The 16,941-nt window shown below is 40.4% G+C and overlaps 1 protein-coding gene across 4 annotated transcripts in view; it reads left to right on the top strand.

Annotated features, from left to right (window-relative positions):
- Nucleotides 1–8,210: 8,210 nt before the first annotated feature.
- Nucleotides 8,211–16,941, top strand: part of map7d1b (MAP7 domain containing 1b) — a 51,318-nt gene continuing 42,587 nt past the window's right edge. For all 4 annotated transcript variants that reach the window (XM_053479356.1, XM_053479359.1, XM_053479357.1 and 1 more), the window contains exon 1: nt 8,211–8,653. In XM_053479356.1, coding sequence (XP_053335331.1) covers nt 8,596–8,653 — 58 coding nt within the window. In that variant the 5' untranslated portion in view covers nt 8,211–8,595. The remainder of the gene's footprint in view (nt 8,654–16,941) is intronic.

A 16,941-nucleotide genomic window follows, 5' to 3' on the forward strand; every position in this document is an offset into this window, starting at 1 on the left:
CCTAAAATATATTGTTTGAATTCACTGACTTGTTGTATCACATTAAATATTTTATTAATTTAATAAGTGTTTTACAATATGGACAAATTATGATGGACAAATCTCTTGACAAAGAACCTGATCAAGAACCTGACTGACTGATTTACCGATAGATTTAGTATCTGACAGTGTAAACAGTAACTGACCAATTAACTGGCTTCACAACTGAATGATTTTACTGACTAAATGACCAATTAACTGATTGACTGACTGTCTGCCTGACTGAGTAACTAAGTACATGACTGACTGATTTACTGACTGAGTAACTGACCAATTGACTGACCGAGCAATTGAATGACTGAATAAACTCCCAAGTAACTAACTGACTGAATAATTAACCAACCAAATAATTGACCAAGTAATTGACTGCCTGACGAACTGACAAAGTAACTGATCAAATAACTGACTGACTAAAGTACCAACTTTCTAAATGACTGACTGACTGACAGACTGACTGGTGTAACCTGAGTGACTATCTAACTAACTAAGCAACAGACTGACTAGCAGACTGACTGAGTTAATAAACAAGTAACTTAGTTATTAACTAACTGGTGATTGACATACTGAGTAACTGACTATGTGACTATCTGAGTAACTGACTAAGTAGCCAAATTACTGACTAATTGACTGACTGAGTAACTGACCAAGTAACTGGCCGATTGACTGACTAAGTGACTAAGTGACCAAGTAACTTGCTGATTCACTGACTGAGTAACTGACCAAGTGACCAAGTAACTTGCTGATTTACTGACTAAGTGACCAAGTAACTTGCTGATTCACTGACTGAGTAACTGACCAAGTGACCAGGTAACTTGCTGATTCACTGACTAAGTGACCAAGTAACTTGCTGATTCACTGACTGAGTAACTGACCAATTGACCAAGTAACTTGCTTACTGACTAGCTGATTGACTGGCTTAATTACTGTTCAGGTAAGTGAGTGACTGAGTAACTGACAGAGTAACTTACCCACTGAGTAACTGACTGACCAAAATCCCAACTATCTAAATAACTGACTGTGTACCTAAGTGACTAAATAACTGACAGCCAAGCGACAGTTAGACTAACTGTAGAGTAACTGACCTCTGATTATGGCACTGTGTCCGACACATGAAACTTTTTATTTCCAGTTGTTGATTTTCCACTATGTTAGATGTATCATCCATTACAGTGGGTGCAAGAATTAGCCTGTTTCTAAGCATAGACCAACAGCTGAAACCCTGAGATTAGTGCTATTCTGTTTCTGCGTAACCGCTGATCCTGGATCAGTTAGACTGGGTTGTAGACCATGAGAGGTGTCTAAGGCACTGACACCCGGTCAGCAGTGAAGCAGGTGGAGGAACTGGAGCTGAAAGCCCCAGCAACTGTCGAAGGACTCACTGAATGTGTGTGGGTGTGGGCTTCAATGTGAGCAATGTGGCAGGACGCAAATCAACGACCGCATGACTTTAATAAATACTAATTTAGCCAGCACCCTGCTTTTTAAGCCTCAATGTTGTAACTGTAATGCTGTGGGCGTTAATCTCATGACTTCCTCCACCCTTCTTCGTTTCCAGTGATGACTCCTTGCTGTCCGTCTTACACCAGATCCTTAGATCCGTCTCAAAGGTCTTAAAACAGCAAGACACATTTGCGCAACACCCATGATTCAGAACATTTCCAAAGTAGTGGCTGACGAATATTTGGTCAAAGTGAATAAAACACATTCAGATTTCTCACAGCTGTTGCACGTCAGGGGACAGATCCGATTCAGAGTCACGGCAGCTGTTACTTAAGGCCCATCCTAGAGCAGAACAGATGCAGCATGGGCCAGAGTTTCACTAAAAACCTTTGACAGAATCTGTCCTACACCCTGTAGAAAATTTAAGTAACCTCGATGCTTTCTAGGAATCTTTAAACACATTTATATGGGAAACCTAAAGCTGTACTTGTTCGTTTTTTGACCGTCTCACCACATCTTTAACATTCTTTCCTAAAACAAAGCCTCTTTTCACACTCCATAGCTATCAGACAAAAATAGAAGGATTTTGTGACGTGAGCACATAACATTTACGTCACTATGGTGCAGCCTCAGGCGTCTCAGCAGTGCAGGTTTCTGTTATTTAATTCATGATGATCTATTTTCATCACCAGCAGCACCGGTGACATCAGAGACGAGCTCACCAGCTGATTACTTGTCCTGGAAATTCCCTGCCCTCGGGTTGTTTTCCGGTTCTGTCTTTCAATGTGGATTTCATGCAAACTAAAGTAAACCCTCTTGCAGCCGGCAAGAGGGTTTACAATAGGGTCTAATACACTAATTGTTTTTGTTACATTATTGTTCATTCATCATGCATATAAAGTTCAAATGTAGAATGGAGGGGAAAATATTTTGACTGCAGAGGCTCCATGAGGTGGAGAGGTTCAGATACTTGGGCAGTGTGATCTCCAAGAATGGACATGCAAAAAGACAGATGTCAAATACCGCTCTGAAAAAGCAGCAGCTCCAGGATGAGAAATATCTGGTTGTTGCCATCCTTTTACCTAAAGATCAAGCTCCATCTTTTTACCTTCATCGTGGTAATTAGGGCAGTGAGACTTAAAGAGGTCTTAGCTAGCATCTACAAGAAGCTAAAATCCTCAAGACCTGACAGACGACTTCTCTTCGAATGGAGATCCATTGGATCCCAAAGTCTGTAGTAAGATGGATACCACAAGGCTGCAACCATCAGCAATGATGCCTCAAAAACACTTGGAGAAGAACTTACGATGCTATAAAAAAGTTTTTTTTTATGTATTTGTCACAAATTTTTTTTAGATTATTAAACCAGTTTTAATATTATACAAAAATAACCAGAGTAAATTCAAAATACAGTTTTTAAACGATGATTTTATTTATTAAGAGAAAAAAAGCTGTCCAAAACTAGGTAAAAGTAGTTTAAAAAAAGTAATTGCTCTCCTTGCTATATCATGAATGAACTGTGATTTATTTTTTTTATTTTGCTTGCTACTCATAGGTCTGATACTTGCCAGATCTGTTGAATCAAGAAGTCACTTAAACAGAACCTGTCTGACATAGTGGAGCATGCTAAAAGATTCAAAAAGGCATAAAAAATACTCTTGATTATCCCCAAGACCTTTGGGCAAATGTTTTGTGGACTGATGAGACAAAAGTTGAACTTTTTGGAAGGTGTATGTCCCGTTACATCAGGCATAAAGCTAACACAGCTTCAGAACCTGGACGACTTACCATAATTGGTGGAACCATAAATTCTGTGCACGCTCAAACGCATTTGGGCAGCATATGCAGCAGGACAATGAACACACTAGTAGAAAGTCCACCTTTGAATGGCTAAAGAAAAAAAATAAGTTTTAGGAGTGGTCTAGTCTAAGACTTAATGGCACTGTAAACCACTTAGGACAACTTTGGCCAAGAGTTATTCCTAGGAACACTATGAGGAAACCAGAGAACCTGGATGAAACTCAAGAAGATGTTTTAATATAAATGAGGTAAGAGTGAAGAAATGTAGAAAGTGGGTGGTGCTGCTCGGTGTTGAGACTATAAAAGTACTTAAAAGTCCAAATATAACACCAGGGGTAGAGGTAATGGTAGCTCAGATGCTTAAGGCTCTGAGTTGTTGATCAGAAGGTCAGCAGTTCAAGCCCCATCTCCTTCGATTTGCCACTGTCTCCTCCAGAGACGCCGTATCATAGGTACCCATGTTCTGACCCCAGTTTCCTACCTGGGATACGCAATGAAAGAAGTTTTACTGTGCTGTAATGTACATATGACGGGTAAATGCTTCTTCTTCCATTGAAACAGTTAGTTCCTGCTGTTTTAAATGGTTAATGTACTGTTTGGTGAGTATTTTGTTTTTCCCTGTAAGAGGTGGAGATTTTTGCCGCGCTGACGATCCATTCATGTTCTCATCACTGTTATGGTGTATACGAATAGGGAAATGTTTATCCTGCAGCGTAAGCATTATCCTTCCTCACATCTGCTGTAAACTGTGCAGGAGTGCAGGGAATCCCCAACTTTCAGTTTATTTGAACATCAAAACAGTATGGTGGTAAAGTCTGGTATATACGTGGATTATTTGATGGAAACGTACAGTGACTCACAGCTTGGTGTCATGATGTCATGATGTCATGGCCCCTCTCCGGATTCTTTACCTTCTCTGATGTGAAATATCTGTAAAGACGAATTGGTTGTTTGAGATCTGAGGGTTTCTGGCAATACAAGGGTCATTCAAGTCAAACCGCCAAACAGTTGTAAGAGTAAAAAACTCTCTTTATTTATCCAAATAATCCTGTCACACTAATGCACTTCTTACTTACTAATACCCTTATCACTTAAGTAAAAGTAGAAGTCCTCCTTTTACATTTGTACTTGAGTAAAAGTCTAAAAAAAAAATTTATACTTAATATAAAGTATTAAATATACTGTGCATGTATTAGTTTACCATAGCCTTTAAAAACCCTCAAAGAAGAAGAAGAATCAACCGGTGGGGATATTGCTTCTTTAAATTGTACACACCACTGTCGTTATGTAACACTGTCACTGTCGTTATGTTTTTTTTTTTATAGCCAGTGTATAAATAGCTGGTGGGTGACAATTTTAACCAAACAGTCTATTTCTGTTTAAAGTAGAATAAAAAATGCAGATATGTACATTCTGACCTCGGATGTCCTGTTGCGGTTTATCTTTTTACATATATATTATTTTTCATGTCTCAACTCACTACATAAAAGGAACACGATTGTGCGTTATAAAGCCAATTCATAAGGAAAACTCTGGACTATAATGTTTCAACATTACAATAACCCCACACCAGAGCCAGAGATAAAAGCGACTTTATTTTTTACAGCTCGCTTTTTATTTGCCATATGGTATCCTTTTGTGGCCGTCTGTTTTCTGGATTGTCCTTTATGTATATATATAAGTCGTGGCCAAAGGTTTTGAGAGTGACACAAATATTAGTTTTTGCAAAGTTTGCTGCTAAACTGCTTTTAGATCTTTGTTTCAGTTATTTCTGTAATGCACTAAAATATAATTATAAGCACTTCATACGTTTTAAAGGCTTTTATCGAGAATTACATGACATTTATGCAAAGAGTCAGTATGTGCAGTGTTGGACCTTCTTTTTCAGGACCTCTGCAATTCGACTGGGCTCTCAATCAACTTCTGGGCCAAATCCTGACTGATAGCAACCCATTCTTTCATAATCACTTCTTGGAGTTTGTCAGAATTAGTGGGTTTTTGTTTGTCCACCCGCCTCTTGAGGGTTGACCAAGTTCTCAATGGGATTAAGATCTGGAGAGTTCCCAGGCCATGGACCCAAAATTTCAACGTTTTGTTCCCCGAGCCACTTAGTTATCACTTTTGCCTGAAGGTGCTCCATCGTGCTGGAAAATGCATTGTTCTTCACCAAACTGTTGTTGGATTGTTGGAAGAAGTTGCTGTTGGAGGGTGTTTTGATACCATTCTTTATTCATGGCTGTGAATTTTTTGGGCAAAATTGTGAGTAAGCCCACTCCCTTGGATGAGAAACAACCCCACACATGAATGTTCTCAGGATGCTTTACTGTTGACATGACACAGGACTGATGGAAGCGCTCACCTTTTCTTCTCAGGACAAGCCTTTTTCCAGATGCCCCAAACTATCGGAAAGAGGCTTCATCTGAAAATATGACTTTGCCCCAGTCCTCAGCAGTCCATTCACCATACTTTCTGCAGAAGATCAATCTGTCACTGATGTTTTTTTTGGAGAGAAGTGGCTTCTTTGCTGCCCTTCTTGACACCAGGCCATCTTTCAAAAGTCTTCGCCTCACTGTGCGTGAAGATGCGCTCACACCTGCCTGCTGCCATTCCTGAGCGAGCTCTGCACTGGTGGCATGCCGATCCCGCAGCTGAATCCTCTTTAGGAGACGATCCTGGCACTTGCTGGACTTTCTTGGACGCCCTAAAGCCTTCTTAACAAGAATTGAACCTCTTTCCTTGAAGTTCTTGATGATCCTATAAATTGTTGATTTAGGTGCAATCTTAGTAGCCACAATGTCCTTGCCTGTGAAGCCATTTTTATGCAACGCAATTATGGCTGCATGCGTTTCTTTGCAGGTCACCATGGTTAACAATGGAAGAACAAAGAACAAGTCTGCCATTCTAACCCAATCAGCCTGACATAATGATCTCCAGCCTTGTGCTCGTCAACATTCTCACCATTCTCACGTTAACAAGACGATCACTGAAATGATCTCAGCAGGTCCTTTAATGACATAAATGAAATGCAGTGGAAAGGTTTTCTTGGGATTAAGTTAATTTTCATGGCAAAGAAGGACTCTGCAATTCATCTGATCACTCTTCATAACATTCTGGAGTATATGCAACTTGCTATTATAAAACCTTAAGCAGCAACTTTTCCAATATTTATGTAATTCTCAAAACTTTTGTCCACGACTGTATATACAAGCTTTTACACACCACCGAGGCATTACAGAACCTCATACTGTAATCACATCTGTATAAAACAACCAAACAACTCCACAAAGCGGTTACAGACTACGCCAATTGTTTATTCCCAAAGTTTTAGCTATCATAACTGGTTAGCATGATTAGCCTTCAGGTATTACAACTGTATCCAAAGTTAAAAAAAAAGAAGAAAAAAATTCCTATAGATATATAGATAATTAGAAACTCTTTTGATCCATTTAAATTTATCTTTATATATATATTATATATATTTTTTTATCATTGTATAGATAAGGTTTTTTTATATTTCTTGTATTTTTTTTTATTTGTTAAAAATATTTTGTTTTATTTGTTTCTTGTTAATTGTTTTTAGGGTCGCGGGCGGTCGTTTAAGCATTTAACTGTATATCGTACTGTTTATGACTGAGTATATGACAAATAAAATTTAATTTTGAATTTGAATAAGATTCATTTTGTTTTGTTTTTTTTTTCTTTACCTTTTCTTCATTTTTTGGATGACGACCTGCTTCCTGTTTAAAAATTTGTACTTTGATGACCTGCACTTTGACCTCATTGATGTTGTTTTTGTTTTTTAAAAACGAGAGATATAGATTTAAACCTTTTGTTAGTGCAATGCAATAACTCACCTGAATATACAGTAATTTATACACAACGTTATGTCCATAAAGGATTACTTTTAATACATAACCCTTAAAAAGACAGCCTGTGTGTTTTAGTCAATCATATAATCATGTACTGTATATACTGTATGGTTTGTAAATTATGTGATTCTTTCAGTGTTTTACCTGTGAATAATGCAATCTCTGTTAGATTTGAAGTAATAAAGAGTTCCTTTTACTTATCTCTTTTGACTTACACCTGATTTTTGCGTACAATTCATAAAACACATGTTGTATATAAACCAAAAAAAAAAAAAAGGCCATATACTTTGTGGTAGGTTTTTTATGCACATATTACCTTAACAGATTGGGCTGCCAATCATTCACAGGGTCTGCACACACACACACACACACACACACACACACACACTCATGCGTATTCACACCCAATGGGGCAATTTTCAGAGCACCAATCAGCCTAATCTGCATGTCTATGGATTGTAAAATGAAACCGGAGTACCCGGAGGAAACCCACCAAGCACGGGACGAACACGCAAACTCCATGCACACAGTCAGGAGGCATTGCAGGGAATCGAACCCTCGACCCTGGAGGTGTGAGGCAACAGCGGTAACCACTACACACACAGTGCCATCACTTCCTTTATGTTAAATATAAACTAAAGAGAGTTTTACTTTCGAGAAAAAAAAAAACACAAAGGGCGAGACGTTTTGCTTTTCAGGGTTTCACTTTTAATGAACACAACATGACAACATCAAGTCCTTTCTATTTTTGCCTGAGTGAAGAATTTCTTCCATTGCTGCTGGGACAGGGTAAGAGCAAGAGAGTGTGTATAGGGGGGGGGAGACCATTAAAGCCTGAAGTGTGGTTTGTCTTATAGTCATAGAACGGCACCATGAAAGCCTAAAGGATGTTCGTGAACGTGTTATAAATGTGGTATTACGCATATTAGCTGCGTGTTCGAATGCATTCCTTTCGGATTGTAGGCGTTCTTTCGGCCCTGATCCCCCCCTGCTTATCCTGGGTGAATGGTAGAGTCTGGTATAGCTCGGCTGTTCCTCTACAGCAGTCTCAGTGCGGCGGGGGTTGGCAGGGTAACGGACCCGGACCTACCTTCTCTCTGATTGTCTGCTTTTTTTTTGTACATATAGATATTTTGACGTATATATTTGTTAAGGTATTATTAGTCATTTAGAATTTTTTTAAAAGCTGATCTGTTTCTTGTCATCCTATCCGGTGATAAATCTGTCTCTGGTGTGTAAGAGCTGTATTTGTTGGAGGCTGGGGGTTGTGTGTGTATATGTATATATAGATAGATATATATAAGTGTGTGTTTTTTACTGGATTGACTGATGGAATGACGGCGTGTGCAGAGGAAGAGCAAAGAGCTTAAACACACACACACACACACACTCTCTCACTCACTCTCTCTCACACACACACTGAAAAAGAGAGAGAGAGAGAGATAAAATGGAGAAAGGAGATCTTGAGATGAGCCTGCAGGAGAAGCTGACTCTGAGTGAGAAAGGTAAGAGCTTTATGAAATATACTGACGTGTGTGTGTGTGTGGTGTGCTGCTTTATTAACACTCCTGTCTGCATGTTTTCTGCTCAGAGTGCTGATATACTGTACGTACGTAAACTCAGGTCAGGTCCTGGAGATGGTGTGTGAGCTGGATAGGACAGTCAGAGGAGGAGCACATGAAGAGTGTGTGTGTGTGTGTGTGAGAGAGAGAGAGACAGACAGACACACCCTGGGACTGGCCCATTGTGTGTATGTGTGTGTGTGTGTGTGTGTGTGTGTGTGTGTGTGTGTGTGTGTGTGGTTGTGTGTGTGCGTGCCAGAGGTGAAGGTGTTTATTTTACAGCTGGAATAAATAAACAAGCTGCTGTGTGTTTCTCAATTCCATACACACACACACAGAGACACACACACTATACATACTGTATATATATATATATTATATGAGCGATTAGGGGTCCAAGCACCGAGTAAGCAACAACTCTTCTTCTTCTTCCTGTCCTTCTCTGGTGGTCAGATCCCCTCATATCTCACTTATGAGCCATTATAAGTCACCTTGGTATCAGCGCTTTCCAGTCCAGTCTCCCCGGTCACTGCTCTGCAGGTGTAAAGGTGTTGCATCAGTTCATTTGTAACTGCGGTGCGAGCAAAAATGGACGAAGGAAAAAGCGTGCGGTGATTCTGGGTTGTTTTTTCGCGGTTTAAGGGTGTACCTGGTGTCAGAATGATTTACAGAAGAGTATAAACAGAAGCGTTTGGATATCTGCAAAGAAAAGTTCGAGATTTTCCAATGGAATTTCTATACCGCAAGGAAGTGTTAAAAAAGTTAAAAAGTCTTTAAAGAGAATCATTACCGGTGACGAGACACGGATTCATCACTACGAGCCTGAGAGTAACCAGCAGAGTACGGAACGGAAACATCTTCAATCACCGACCGAGAAAAAGTCGAAAAATTCATCAACGCTTACAGTTTTCTGGGATTCTCATCTCAAGGGCCAGAAGTATTGGATTGGAACACGATCAGGAAAATGGTTCAACAATCGACAGTGCTCGTTACAGCGAGACGCTTATTGAAGAGCGGAAGACTGAACTTGGAATTAAACACAGGACTGATATCTGAAGATGTCGTGATCTCACATGGCGATGCACGTCCGCACACTCCTGTCCACACTGTCCAGTTTGTTTGGAGACGTTAAAGCGTCCTCCCTATAGTCCTGATCCCGCTCCATCTGACTTTGACCTGTTCGGTCCCCTGAGAGCAGCCCTACAAGGACGAAGATTCACTTCTGATGAAGAAGTGAAGACACCGTAAATATTTTTTAATGAGGGGAGCTTGTTGACAGCTGGACCAAGATTATGCCGAAAAATGACGCATTTGTCTTTTCTAAAAGTTAATTAAAATTAAGTCTACAGCCAGAGGGAGGACCATTTTTAACCCTATTATTTAATATCAGAGGCCCAAACTTGTTTAGTGTCTCATACCTTTTATATCTTTCCCGTTATTCTTTAAGCGCTTAGTCGTCTATATTGTTCTTTCTTTCTTTCTTCTTTTTTATTATTTATCATTAGAAGTCCAATCATGTGTCTTGTCCTTGTTCTATCATCATCACCATGTTCTCCCCCCCTGCTGCATTACTATTTTTACTCATTGTGTTTGACGGTGGTCTCTGTACTCGTACCTGAATGCTGTGCGTTATCTGCAGTGACACATAAGCTGTGATTCGGCCCCTTGAGTCCAAACCTGTATCGAATCATCCTGTTTAAAAAGCTCTTAATGTCGAGCTCGTGAAAGAAGAAAACCCTGATACGTTGTTCTGGACGCGGCTGACTTTACTCTCTGCTTCGCTGTTGTTGATAGTCGCAGATGATCTGTCTCAGGGCAGAACTAATGTCTAAAGCCTGTGCACACTTACAGAGAGCATACTGTGCATTTAGTGGAATTATATTCTTCTTTAGACTAATATTACCCTGACCTGTCGATCTGTTGCCCAACTTTCCACGTCGTCTTGTACTTTGTGTTCAGTGAATTTAAGCTGCCGAGGGATCATCAGGATCTCCAGCACTCCATGCCTTAGGGTGTGTGTTATAATTATAATAATAACTCTTATTATTCCTGTAGATGAGAAGGCTTAGCACACTGAATGCAGGCCATCATTTCAGCCATGTTGTGTGCAAATAAAGGATGGGAAGAAACCAGCGGGAGAGCCGTTAATTCCGAGCTCGATGCTGTAATGAGGACGGCCTGACAGACTCGGTCGGCTTTAAGGTCACTCGCAGCGCGGCGACATTTTTTTTAACCCGTCAGCCGGCTGTAATTTTAAAGGGTGCTGACGTTGCGTATCTTCAGAGTGAGACATGTGAGCTCTGCGTCCTCGCTCTGGCTTCGTCCGCTAGAGTGACATTAACTGTTAGATCTTCAAGAAACCGAGCACATCTGGGAATATGATACATTATTGCAAGGATCTGCCCGAGGTGAAGGGAAGCATAGATGTGCATCTCGCTTTCAGTCTTTTTCTCTCTCACTTACAGAGGACAAGAAAAAAACACATTCCTTCTACATGACTCTGTTCAAAACAGACCTAACAAGGCCTTATCTCCGTATACCATGTGACTAGCGTTTCTTAGCGTCACGTATGACGGAACGTCTCGTCCTGATAGAATCCTGAGACGTAGCTTGTAGTCCCCCAAACACACAGATCGATATGGCATCCTGGGTTTATTAATATACTTTTACAGGGTTATAACTGTGTATAAGGCTGATGTGCATGTCGCTTTATTATTATTCGCTGCTATGTTTTGAAATGCATTTCTGTTTCTCGAGGTCTTGTGCTTGACTTGCGATCAGAGTGGGATCGATTCATTAGGCAGCGAGTGGATAGCTGAGCTTGTAGTGTCTAGACGACTGCGGCAGTGCATCTCCAAAAAACACCAAGTCTTACGGGGTATACTGTATACAATGTACCTCTTAGTACCGATCAAAAGTGCTGCAAGGAAGAAGAACCAGTAAACCAGCGAGTGGGTAAAGGGCACCCAATGATCACTGATGCACGTAATAAGCAACGGATTTGAGCGAGCTAGTTATGACGTTTTCTCATTCGGCACGATTGATTTGCACCGTATCAGGATGACTTGCTCCTCCCTCCACACTTGAGTACACTCAAATGTTTTCTCCCTCCGATACAGGTTTGCGAGCCACCATTAAAAACAAAAGAAGAAGAGAACGAGGGAGTCAATCCTCATGTTATATAAAATAATGTTATTGATATTTAGGAAAAAATGTCATGCATAACGGTCTCGCGTTCCTGCCTACTGTAATAGCTACGGCCGTTTAGGTCGGAGGAGAAGATTGGCTACATGCACACAGATCCGTACATCGATCCGTAATAGAGTACACCGATTTACGTTTTCCAACGGTCTCAGGTATGGTTCCTGTGTGCGGTAATGATTGATTGCATTCAAACTGATCAAAACGAACCAGACTTTGGGGTCAAATGTTCTTGAAAACAATCCCAGGGTCCTAATGCGAAAACACCCATACACAACTACAGCGCTTTACGAGAAAAACCAGACTGAGTTTTCAGAGGAGTCAGGGTTTTCAACGTCTGCAGTACCATGCTGCGGAGGACATGAATCCGGTCTCAAGTTCATTCTTGTCCCTCATGTACTGCTGTTTGGAATTACACATGGTGCAGGCTCAGGCTTAGTGTCGCCAAGTGTGCTCTTGGGCCCAAACAGTGTTGGGCGATATGACCTCAAATCAATATCACGATTATTTGGACATTTTATCTGACAAGTCTGTGCTGTAATGATGTAGTAGGAAATGGCATCAGTAATTTCCCTTTTATCTTCTTAAATGTTTTTCATGTTGTGTAGCGTCTGTATACAGTTTACTCGTGTTATCTTCAGCTGCTTTGTGGAGAAGCTTGTTGCTGGAGTTGTTCCTTTTTTGTTTAAACCAGATGCTGTTCATGTTTGGTAACGTGATTGTTGCCAATGTGAGTGTTGAAACAGATTGGACTTTTGATACCAGAAGAGATATTTGATACCAGATATTTCCTCTGTGTTATTGTACATTTGACTTCTTTTTGCTTGGTGTCATCTTCACTAAAATTAAATGCAAATGACGAGCACAGCATTTTTCTTTTGCGTAAGTTGCATGAGTCATGGAGTCACATGACTAGTATGTTTTTAAGAGTACAGTACTGTACATGCACACATACAAGAAAGCTTTAGCAGAATTTTAAAAAAGTATATAAAAAATAGGTTACTAAAATGGGCAAGATTACATTGGAATGTTGGATTCAATTTTTGGATCCAGCCCTAGTTGGTACTGTCTTTAATTTTCTTAGAAAGTGGTCTCTTCTTGACAAATGATTACAGTGAACTTGATCTTAATCATGAGGTAGGGGGTTGGAGTAAAGCATTAGCCCAGATACTTGGTAAATATTAAAATTGGAGGAATAGTTTTATGTATCGGCACACTAACTACAAAATATTTTTTAAATGAATTTTAAACTTATATATGTTTACATTTGAGGTTGTAGAATGTTACTGTTCCTCAGTACTCCTACAGGTGGTGTTGTCTAAACTATTCACACATTGGCAGGCACTTTCACTCACTCATTGTCAATACCGCTTTATCCGGTATTCAGGGTCACAGGGACCTGGAGCCTATCCCAGGAGGCTTAGGACACGAGGCGGGGTACACCCTGGATGGGTGCCAATCCATCATAGGGCACACACACATACACAAACTCACACACTCATTCACACACTACTGGCAATTTGGGAACGGCAATTAGCCTAACCTGTATATCTTTGGACTATGGGAGGAAACCGGAGTACCCGGAGGAAACACCAAGCATGGGGAGAACATACAAACTTCATGCACACAGAGACGGGAATTGAGCCTGGCCGGGAATCAAAACTGGACCCTGGAGGTGCAAGGCAACAGTGCTTACCACTACACCACCGCATTGGCAGGCAATTATTTGATAAAATTGTTTGGAATTGTAACACATTATTAATTAAAGCATTAATTCATACATTCAATCAGCATCTAAGTATCGTGATAATATCGTATCGCTTGATCCCTTGTGATTCCCGTCCCAAGTAAATATACAGTACATTATCTTCAGTTGCTGTTGCACATGGTGTACCCCAGGGCTCCATGCTGGGCCCTGTTTCAAATTAACAATTATGAAATCAATCTAATGAGCCAAAGTAAAAGTTGATGGTTCTCAGCATTCAGTCTCAACCTACTTAAGGCACGGTCTCGATTTATCTAGCCTTGTCCTGTATCTTAGTGTCTTACTGACCGTAGGTTAGAATCTTGTTTTGATCAACAGCACAGATGTGACCACAAGCATTTCACTTGATGTTGTTTGTTGTATACCATTGCTTCGCCTGGTCAGAATCATGAGCTGCAAGAAGAAACAAATATGTTAACAAATAAATGTTTCCCAGCTGGGAGAACCAAAGAACTACATCTTGGACTGTCACTCTTCCAAGGCTTTGCTTCTCATCTGCATAAGGTTACATGCTGCTCTGAAAATTAGCACATGTAACAGTCGCTCCTCTTCCTGTTAGCGGAAATATAAAATATTAACATTGCTCGACTGGTTGGTGGTGCAGCCCGAGAGTCGTGTGAAATCCCAGAATGAAAGTAACTTGCGGTTTCAGAGGAAGGCGAGTGTCCGAATTCCTGGCGTCTCAAATATTCCAGGATTCCTAGGAATGTAGATGATCCCACAAGCCTTACAAATGACCCGCAGGATGTTAGCGTGCAGCTGATCAAAGATAGCAAAGCAGGGAATTTCTATAAAGATAGCAGACAAACACATGCAGGTGTATGCGTCTGTGGGTTTGCTGAAGGGAAGGTGAGGGTTGTTTTTTTTTGTTTTGTTTTTTATGGGTAGGGGTTTAATTGCGATGTCAGCCTGATGATCTTATACACCTACAATTAACGTCACAGAGCGGGTAGTGTGTGTGTGCCCCGTACTCTGTCATTAGTGGCTTTACGTGTGTTTGTGTTTGTGAGACTCGGCCAAGACTGGACATGTTCAAAGAGATACCTGCTTCGCATTTAATAACAGGAAGAGAAGTCTCTGCCTCCCTCTCTCCCTTTGTTGCTCTCTTTCTCTCTCTCTAGTGACAAAGTGTGCACTTGAGAACATTTCACGAAGACTTGATTCTTTTGCTCCAACACTGGAGACTCATTCCTTTTCATTAAAGCAATTCCTCATGAATGAGTTGTTACTATGGAAACGATAGCAGGTCTCAGAGGCGCTTTCCTAGGAAACTAATCAACACCTTCCGACCAATCACAATCCAGAATTCCAGAGTCATGACTGGTGGTGTGTTTTGGAGATCCAGGCTATTGTGTGTGTGTGTGTGTGTGTGTGTGTGTGTGTGTGTGTGTGTGTGTGTGTGTGTGTGAGAGAGAGATAATGTTGCTCCTCCTTATTGGACGTCACAGGAAGCAGAAGACCATTTTGTTCCCGGAAGGCACAGCCAAAATCCTAGCACGTCATCATGTCTTATAACGTGTTTCTCCTCCTTGTTCTCCTCCTCCTTGTCCTCCTCCTCCTCGTCCTCGTCTCCGAGCTCTCACAGTTCACGATGAAACATTTCCTGGCTGAGCTTTCAGACCGCACAACTTGGAAATTTGAGTCTCTGGGCCAAAGGTCCAACTCAGCACACATCTAACTGAGACTATTAGAGGATGTGCAGGGTGGGTGCAAAAGTTTGTGTACCCTTTGGAAAATGTAATTTTATGTCCACGTGATCGATCACATTTGTACATCAATCAGAAAACAAAGGATAAAATAAAAAACAAAAAAAACAGTTTAATCTCTCAAAAGTTTGCACCCCCTTTTCTTATAGTGAAATCAAACATTTTATGTTTCATTTGAGACTTTATTAAAGTCCAACAGGACGTCTCTGAGTGTTGTATCCCTCACTAACCTGTCTTTTTTCTCCCTAACCCTTCAAAATTTAATAAGATAACACATCTTATCTTATCGACTTTTGTTTGTTTTGTAAAGTCAAAGCTTTACCCTTAACTAAGTGCTGACATTGGCGACTCCTTCCATAAATGTTATACCTTATGTCTGTAGTCATCCCACTAACTAAGGCGTTTCATTAATTAATCAATACCGCTTGACCAATAGGGATGGGAATCACCAGGGAGCAGCTGATACGATATTATCGCAATAACTATGTGCTGATTTACTTGTATTGTGATTCTGTAAATATCATGATTGTATAAAAATTTAAATTCAATATTGGATTTTTAAAATTCTAATCAAACTTAGCACAAAATTCACTCTTAGTACACATAATACTGTGCTACCTTCCAATGTGTGAATAGTTCAGAGTGCACCACCTGCAGGATCATAGAGGAACTGCAACATTTTACCATTTCAAATGTAAACCTAAATAAAATCAAATATTATTAAAATAAAAAAAAAATAATTTTGAAGCGATACACAAATTTCCGCACAAAAGATTCGATATCCAAAAAATACCGCAATTCTGTCACAAAGACGTTATGGTACACGATAATCTAGGAAAGATAGATTTCCTTGGTGCAGAGCTATGCTCAATAATTTAGACCATAATGATGTCACCATATCTTGATGTTTTTTTTTTTTTTTACACAAGTTGCTTTTGGTTATTCCTAGATATTTGTTTGATCTTGTTACTAAAACACTGAATGACATTAAAGTAATGATGGGGGTAAAAACTTTTGCACCATACCCAAAAAGGGTCTTTTTTTATACTCTACATTCTAAGTACTCTATTATTTCCATTTATTTTAAATAGCGTGTGTTATGCTAGTTTGAAAACTCTGTGACTAGCCAGTGCACTAGGAAGTGAACAGGGTTTAGGGCGCAACTTCAGCATTTCCAGGCAGATGAAGGAAAGAGGATCCAAACCCGCATGATAATACAGACAATTAGAAAACAGCATGAGGTGTTTACACTCGCAATTTCGTCCTGAGGCACACCTCCGGAGTCAGATGGCGTCGGACGTGAGGGTCACGTGTGGTGAGAACTTCACACAGCTCAGCAGTACTGATAAAGGACCCGAGAAGGTTAATGGTAGGAATGACAGACATTCCGTGTTAATTCCATCACCCTGAATACACACCTGTTATTGAGTTAAAAGGGGGAGGGACGGGGGACTCAGCTGTGCCGCATGTCCTCCAACACGTCCTCTGTCTCGAGTCAGCTGACTGCATTCCTGGTTGTGGAGGATTGAACTGAGATACATGTGGACAAAAAAAAAGAA

The sequence above is a fragment of the Clarias gariepinus genome, chromosome 2 (genome assembly GCF_024256425.1).
Source record: "Clarias gariepinus isolate MV-2021 ecotype Netherlands chromosome 2, CGAR_prim_01v2, whole genome shotgun sequence".
Classification (NCBI taxonomy): Eukaryota; Metazoa; Chordata; class Actinopteri; order Siluriformes; family Clariidae; genus Clarias; species Clarias gariepinus.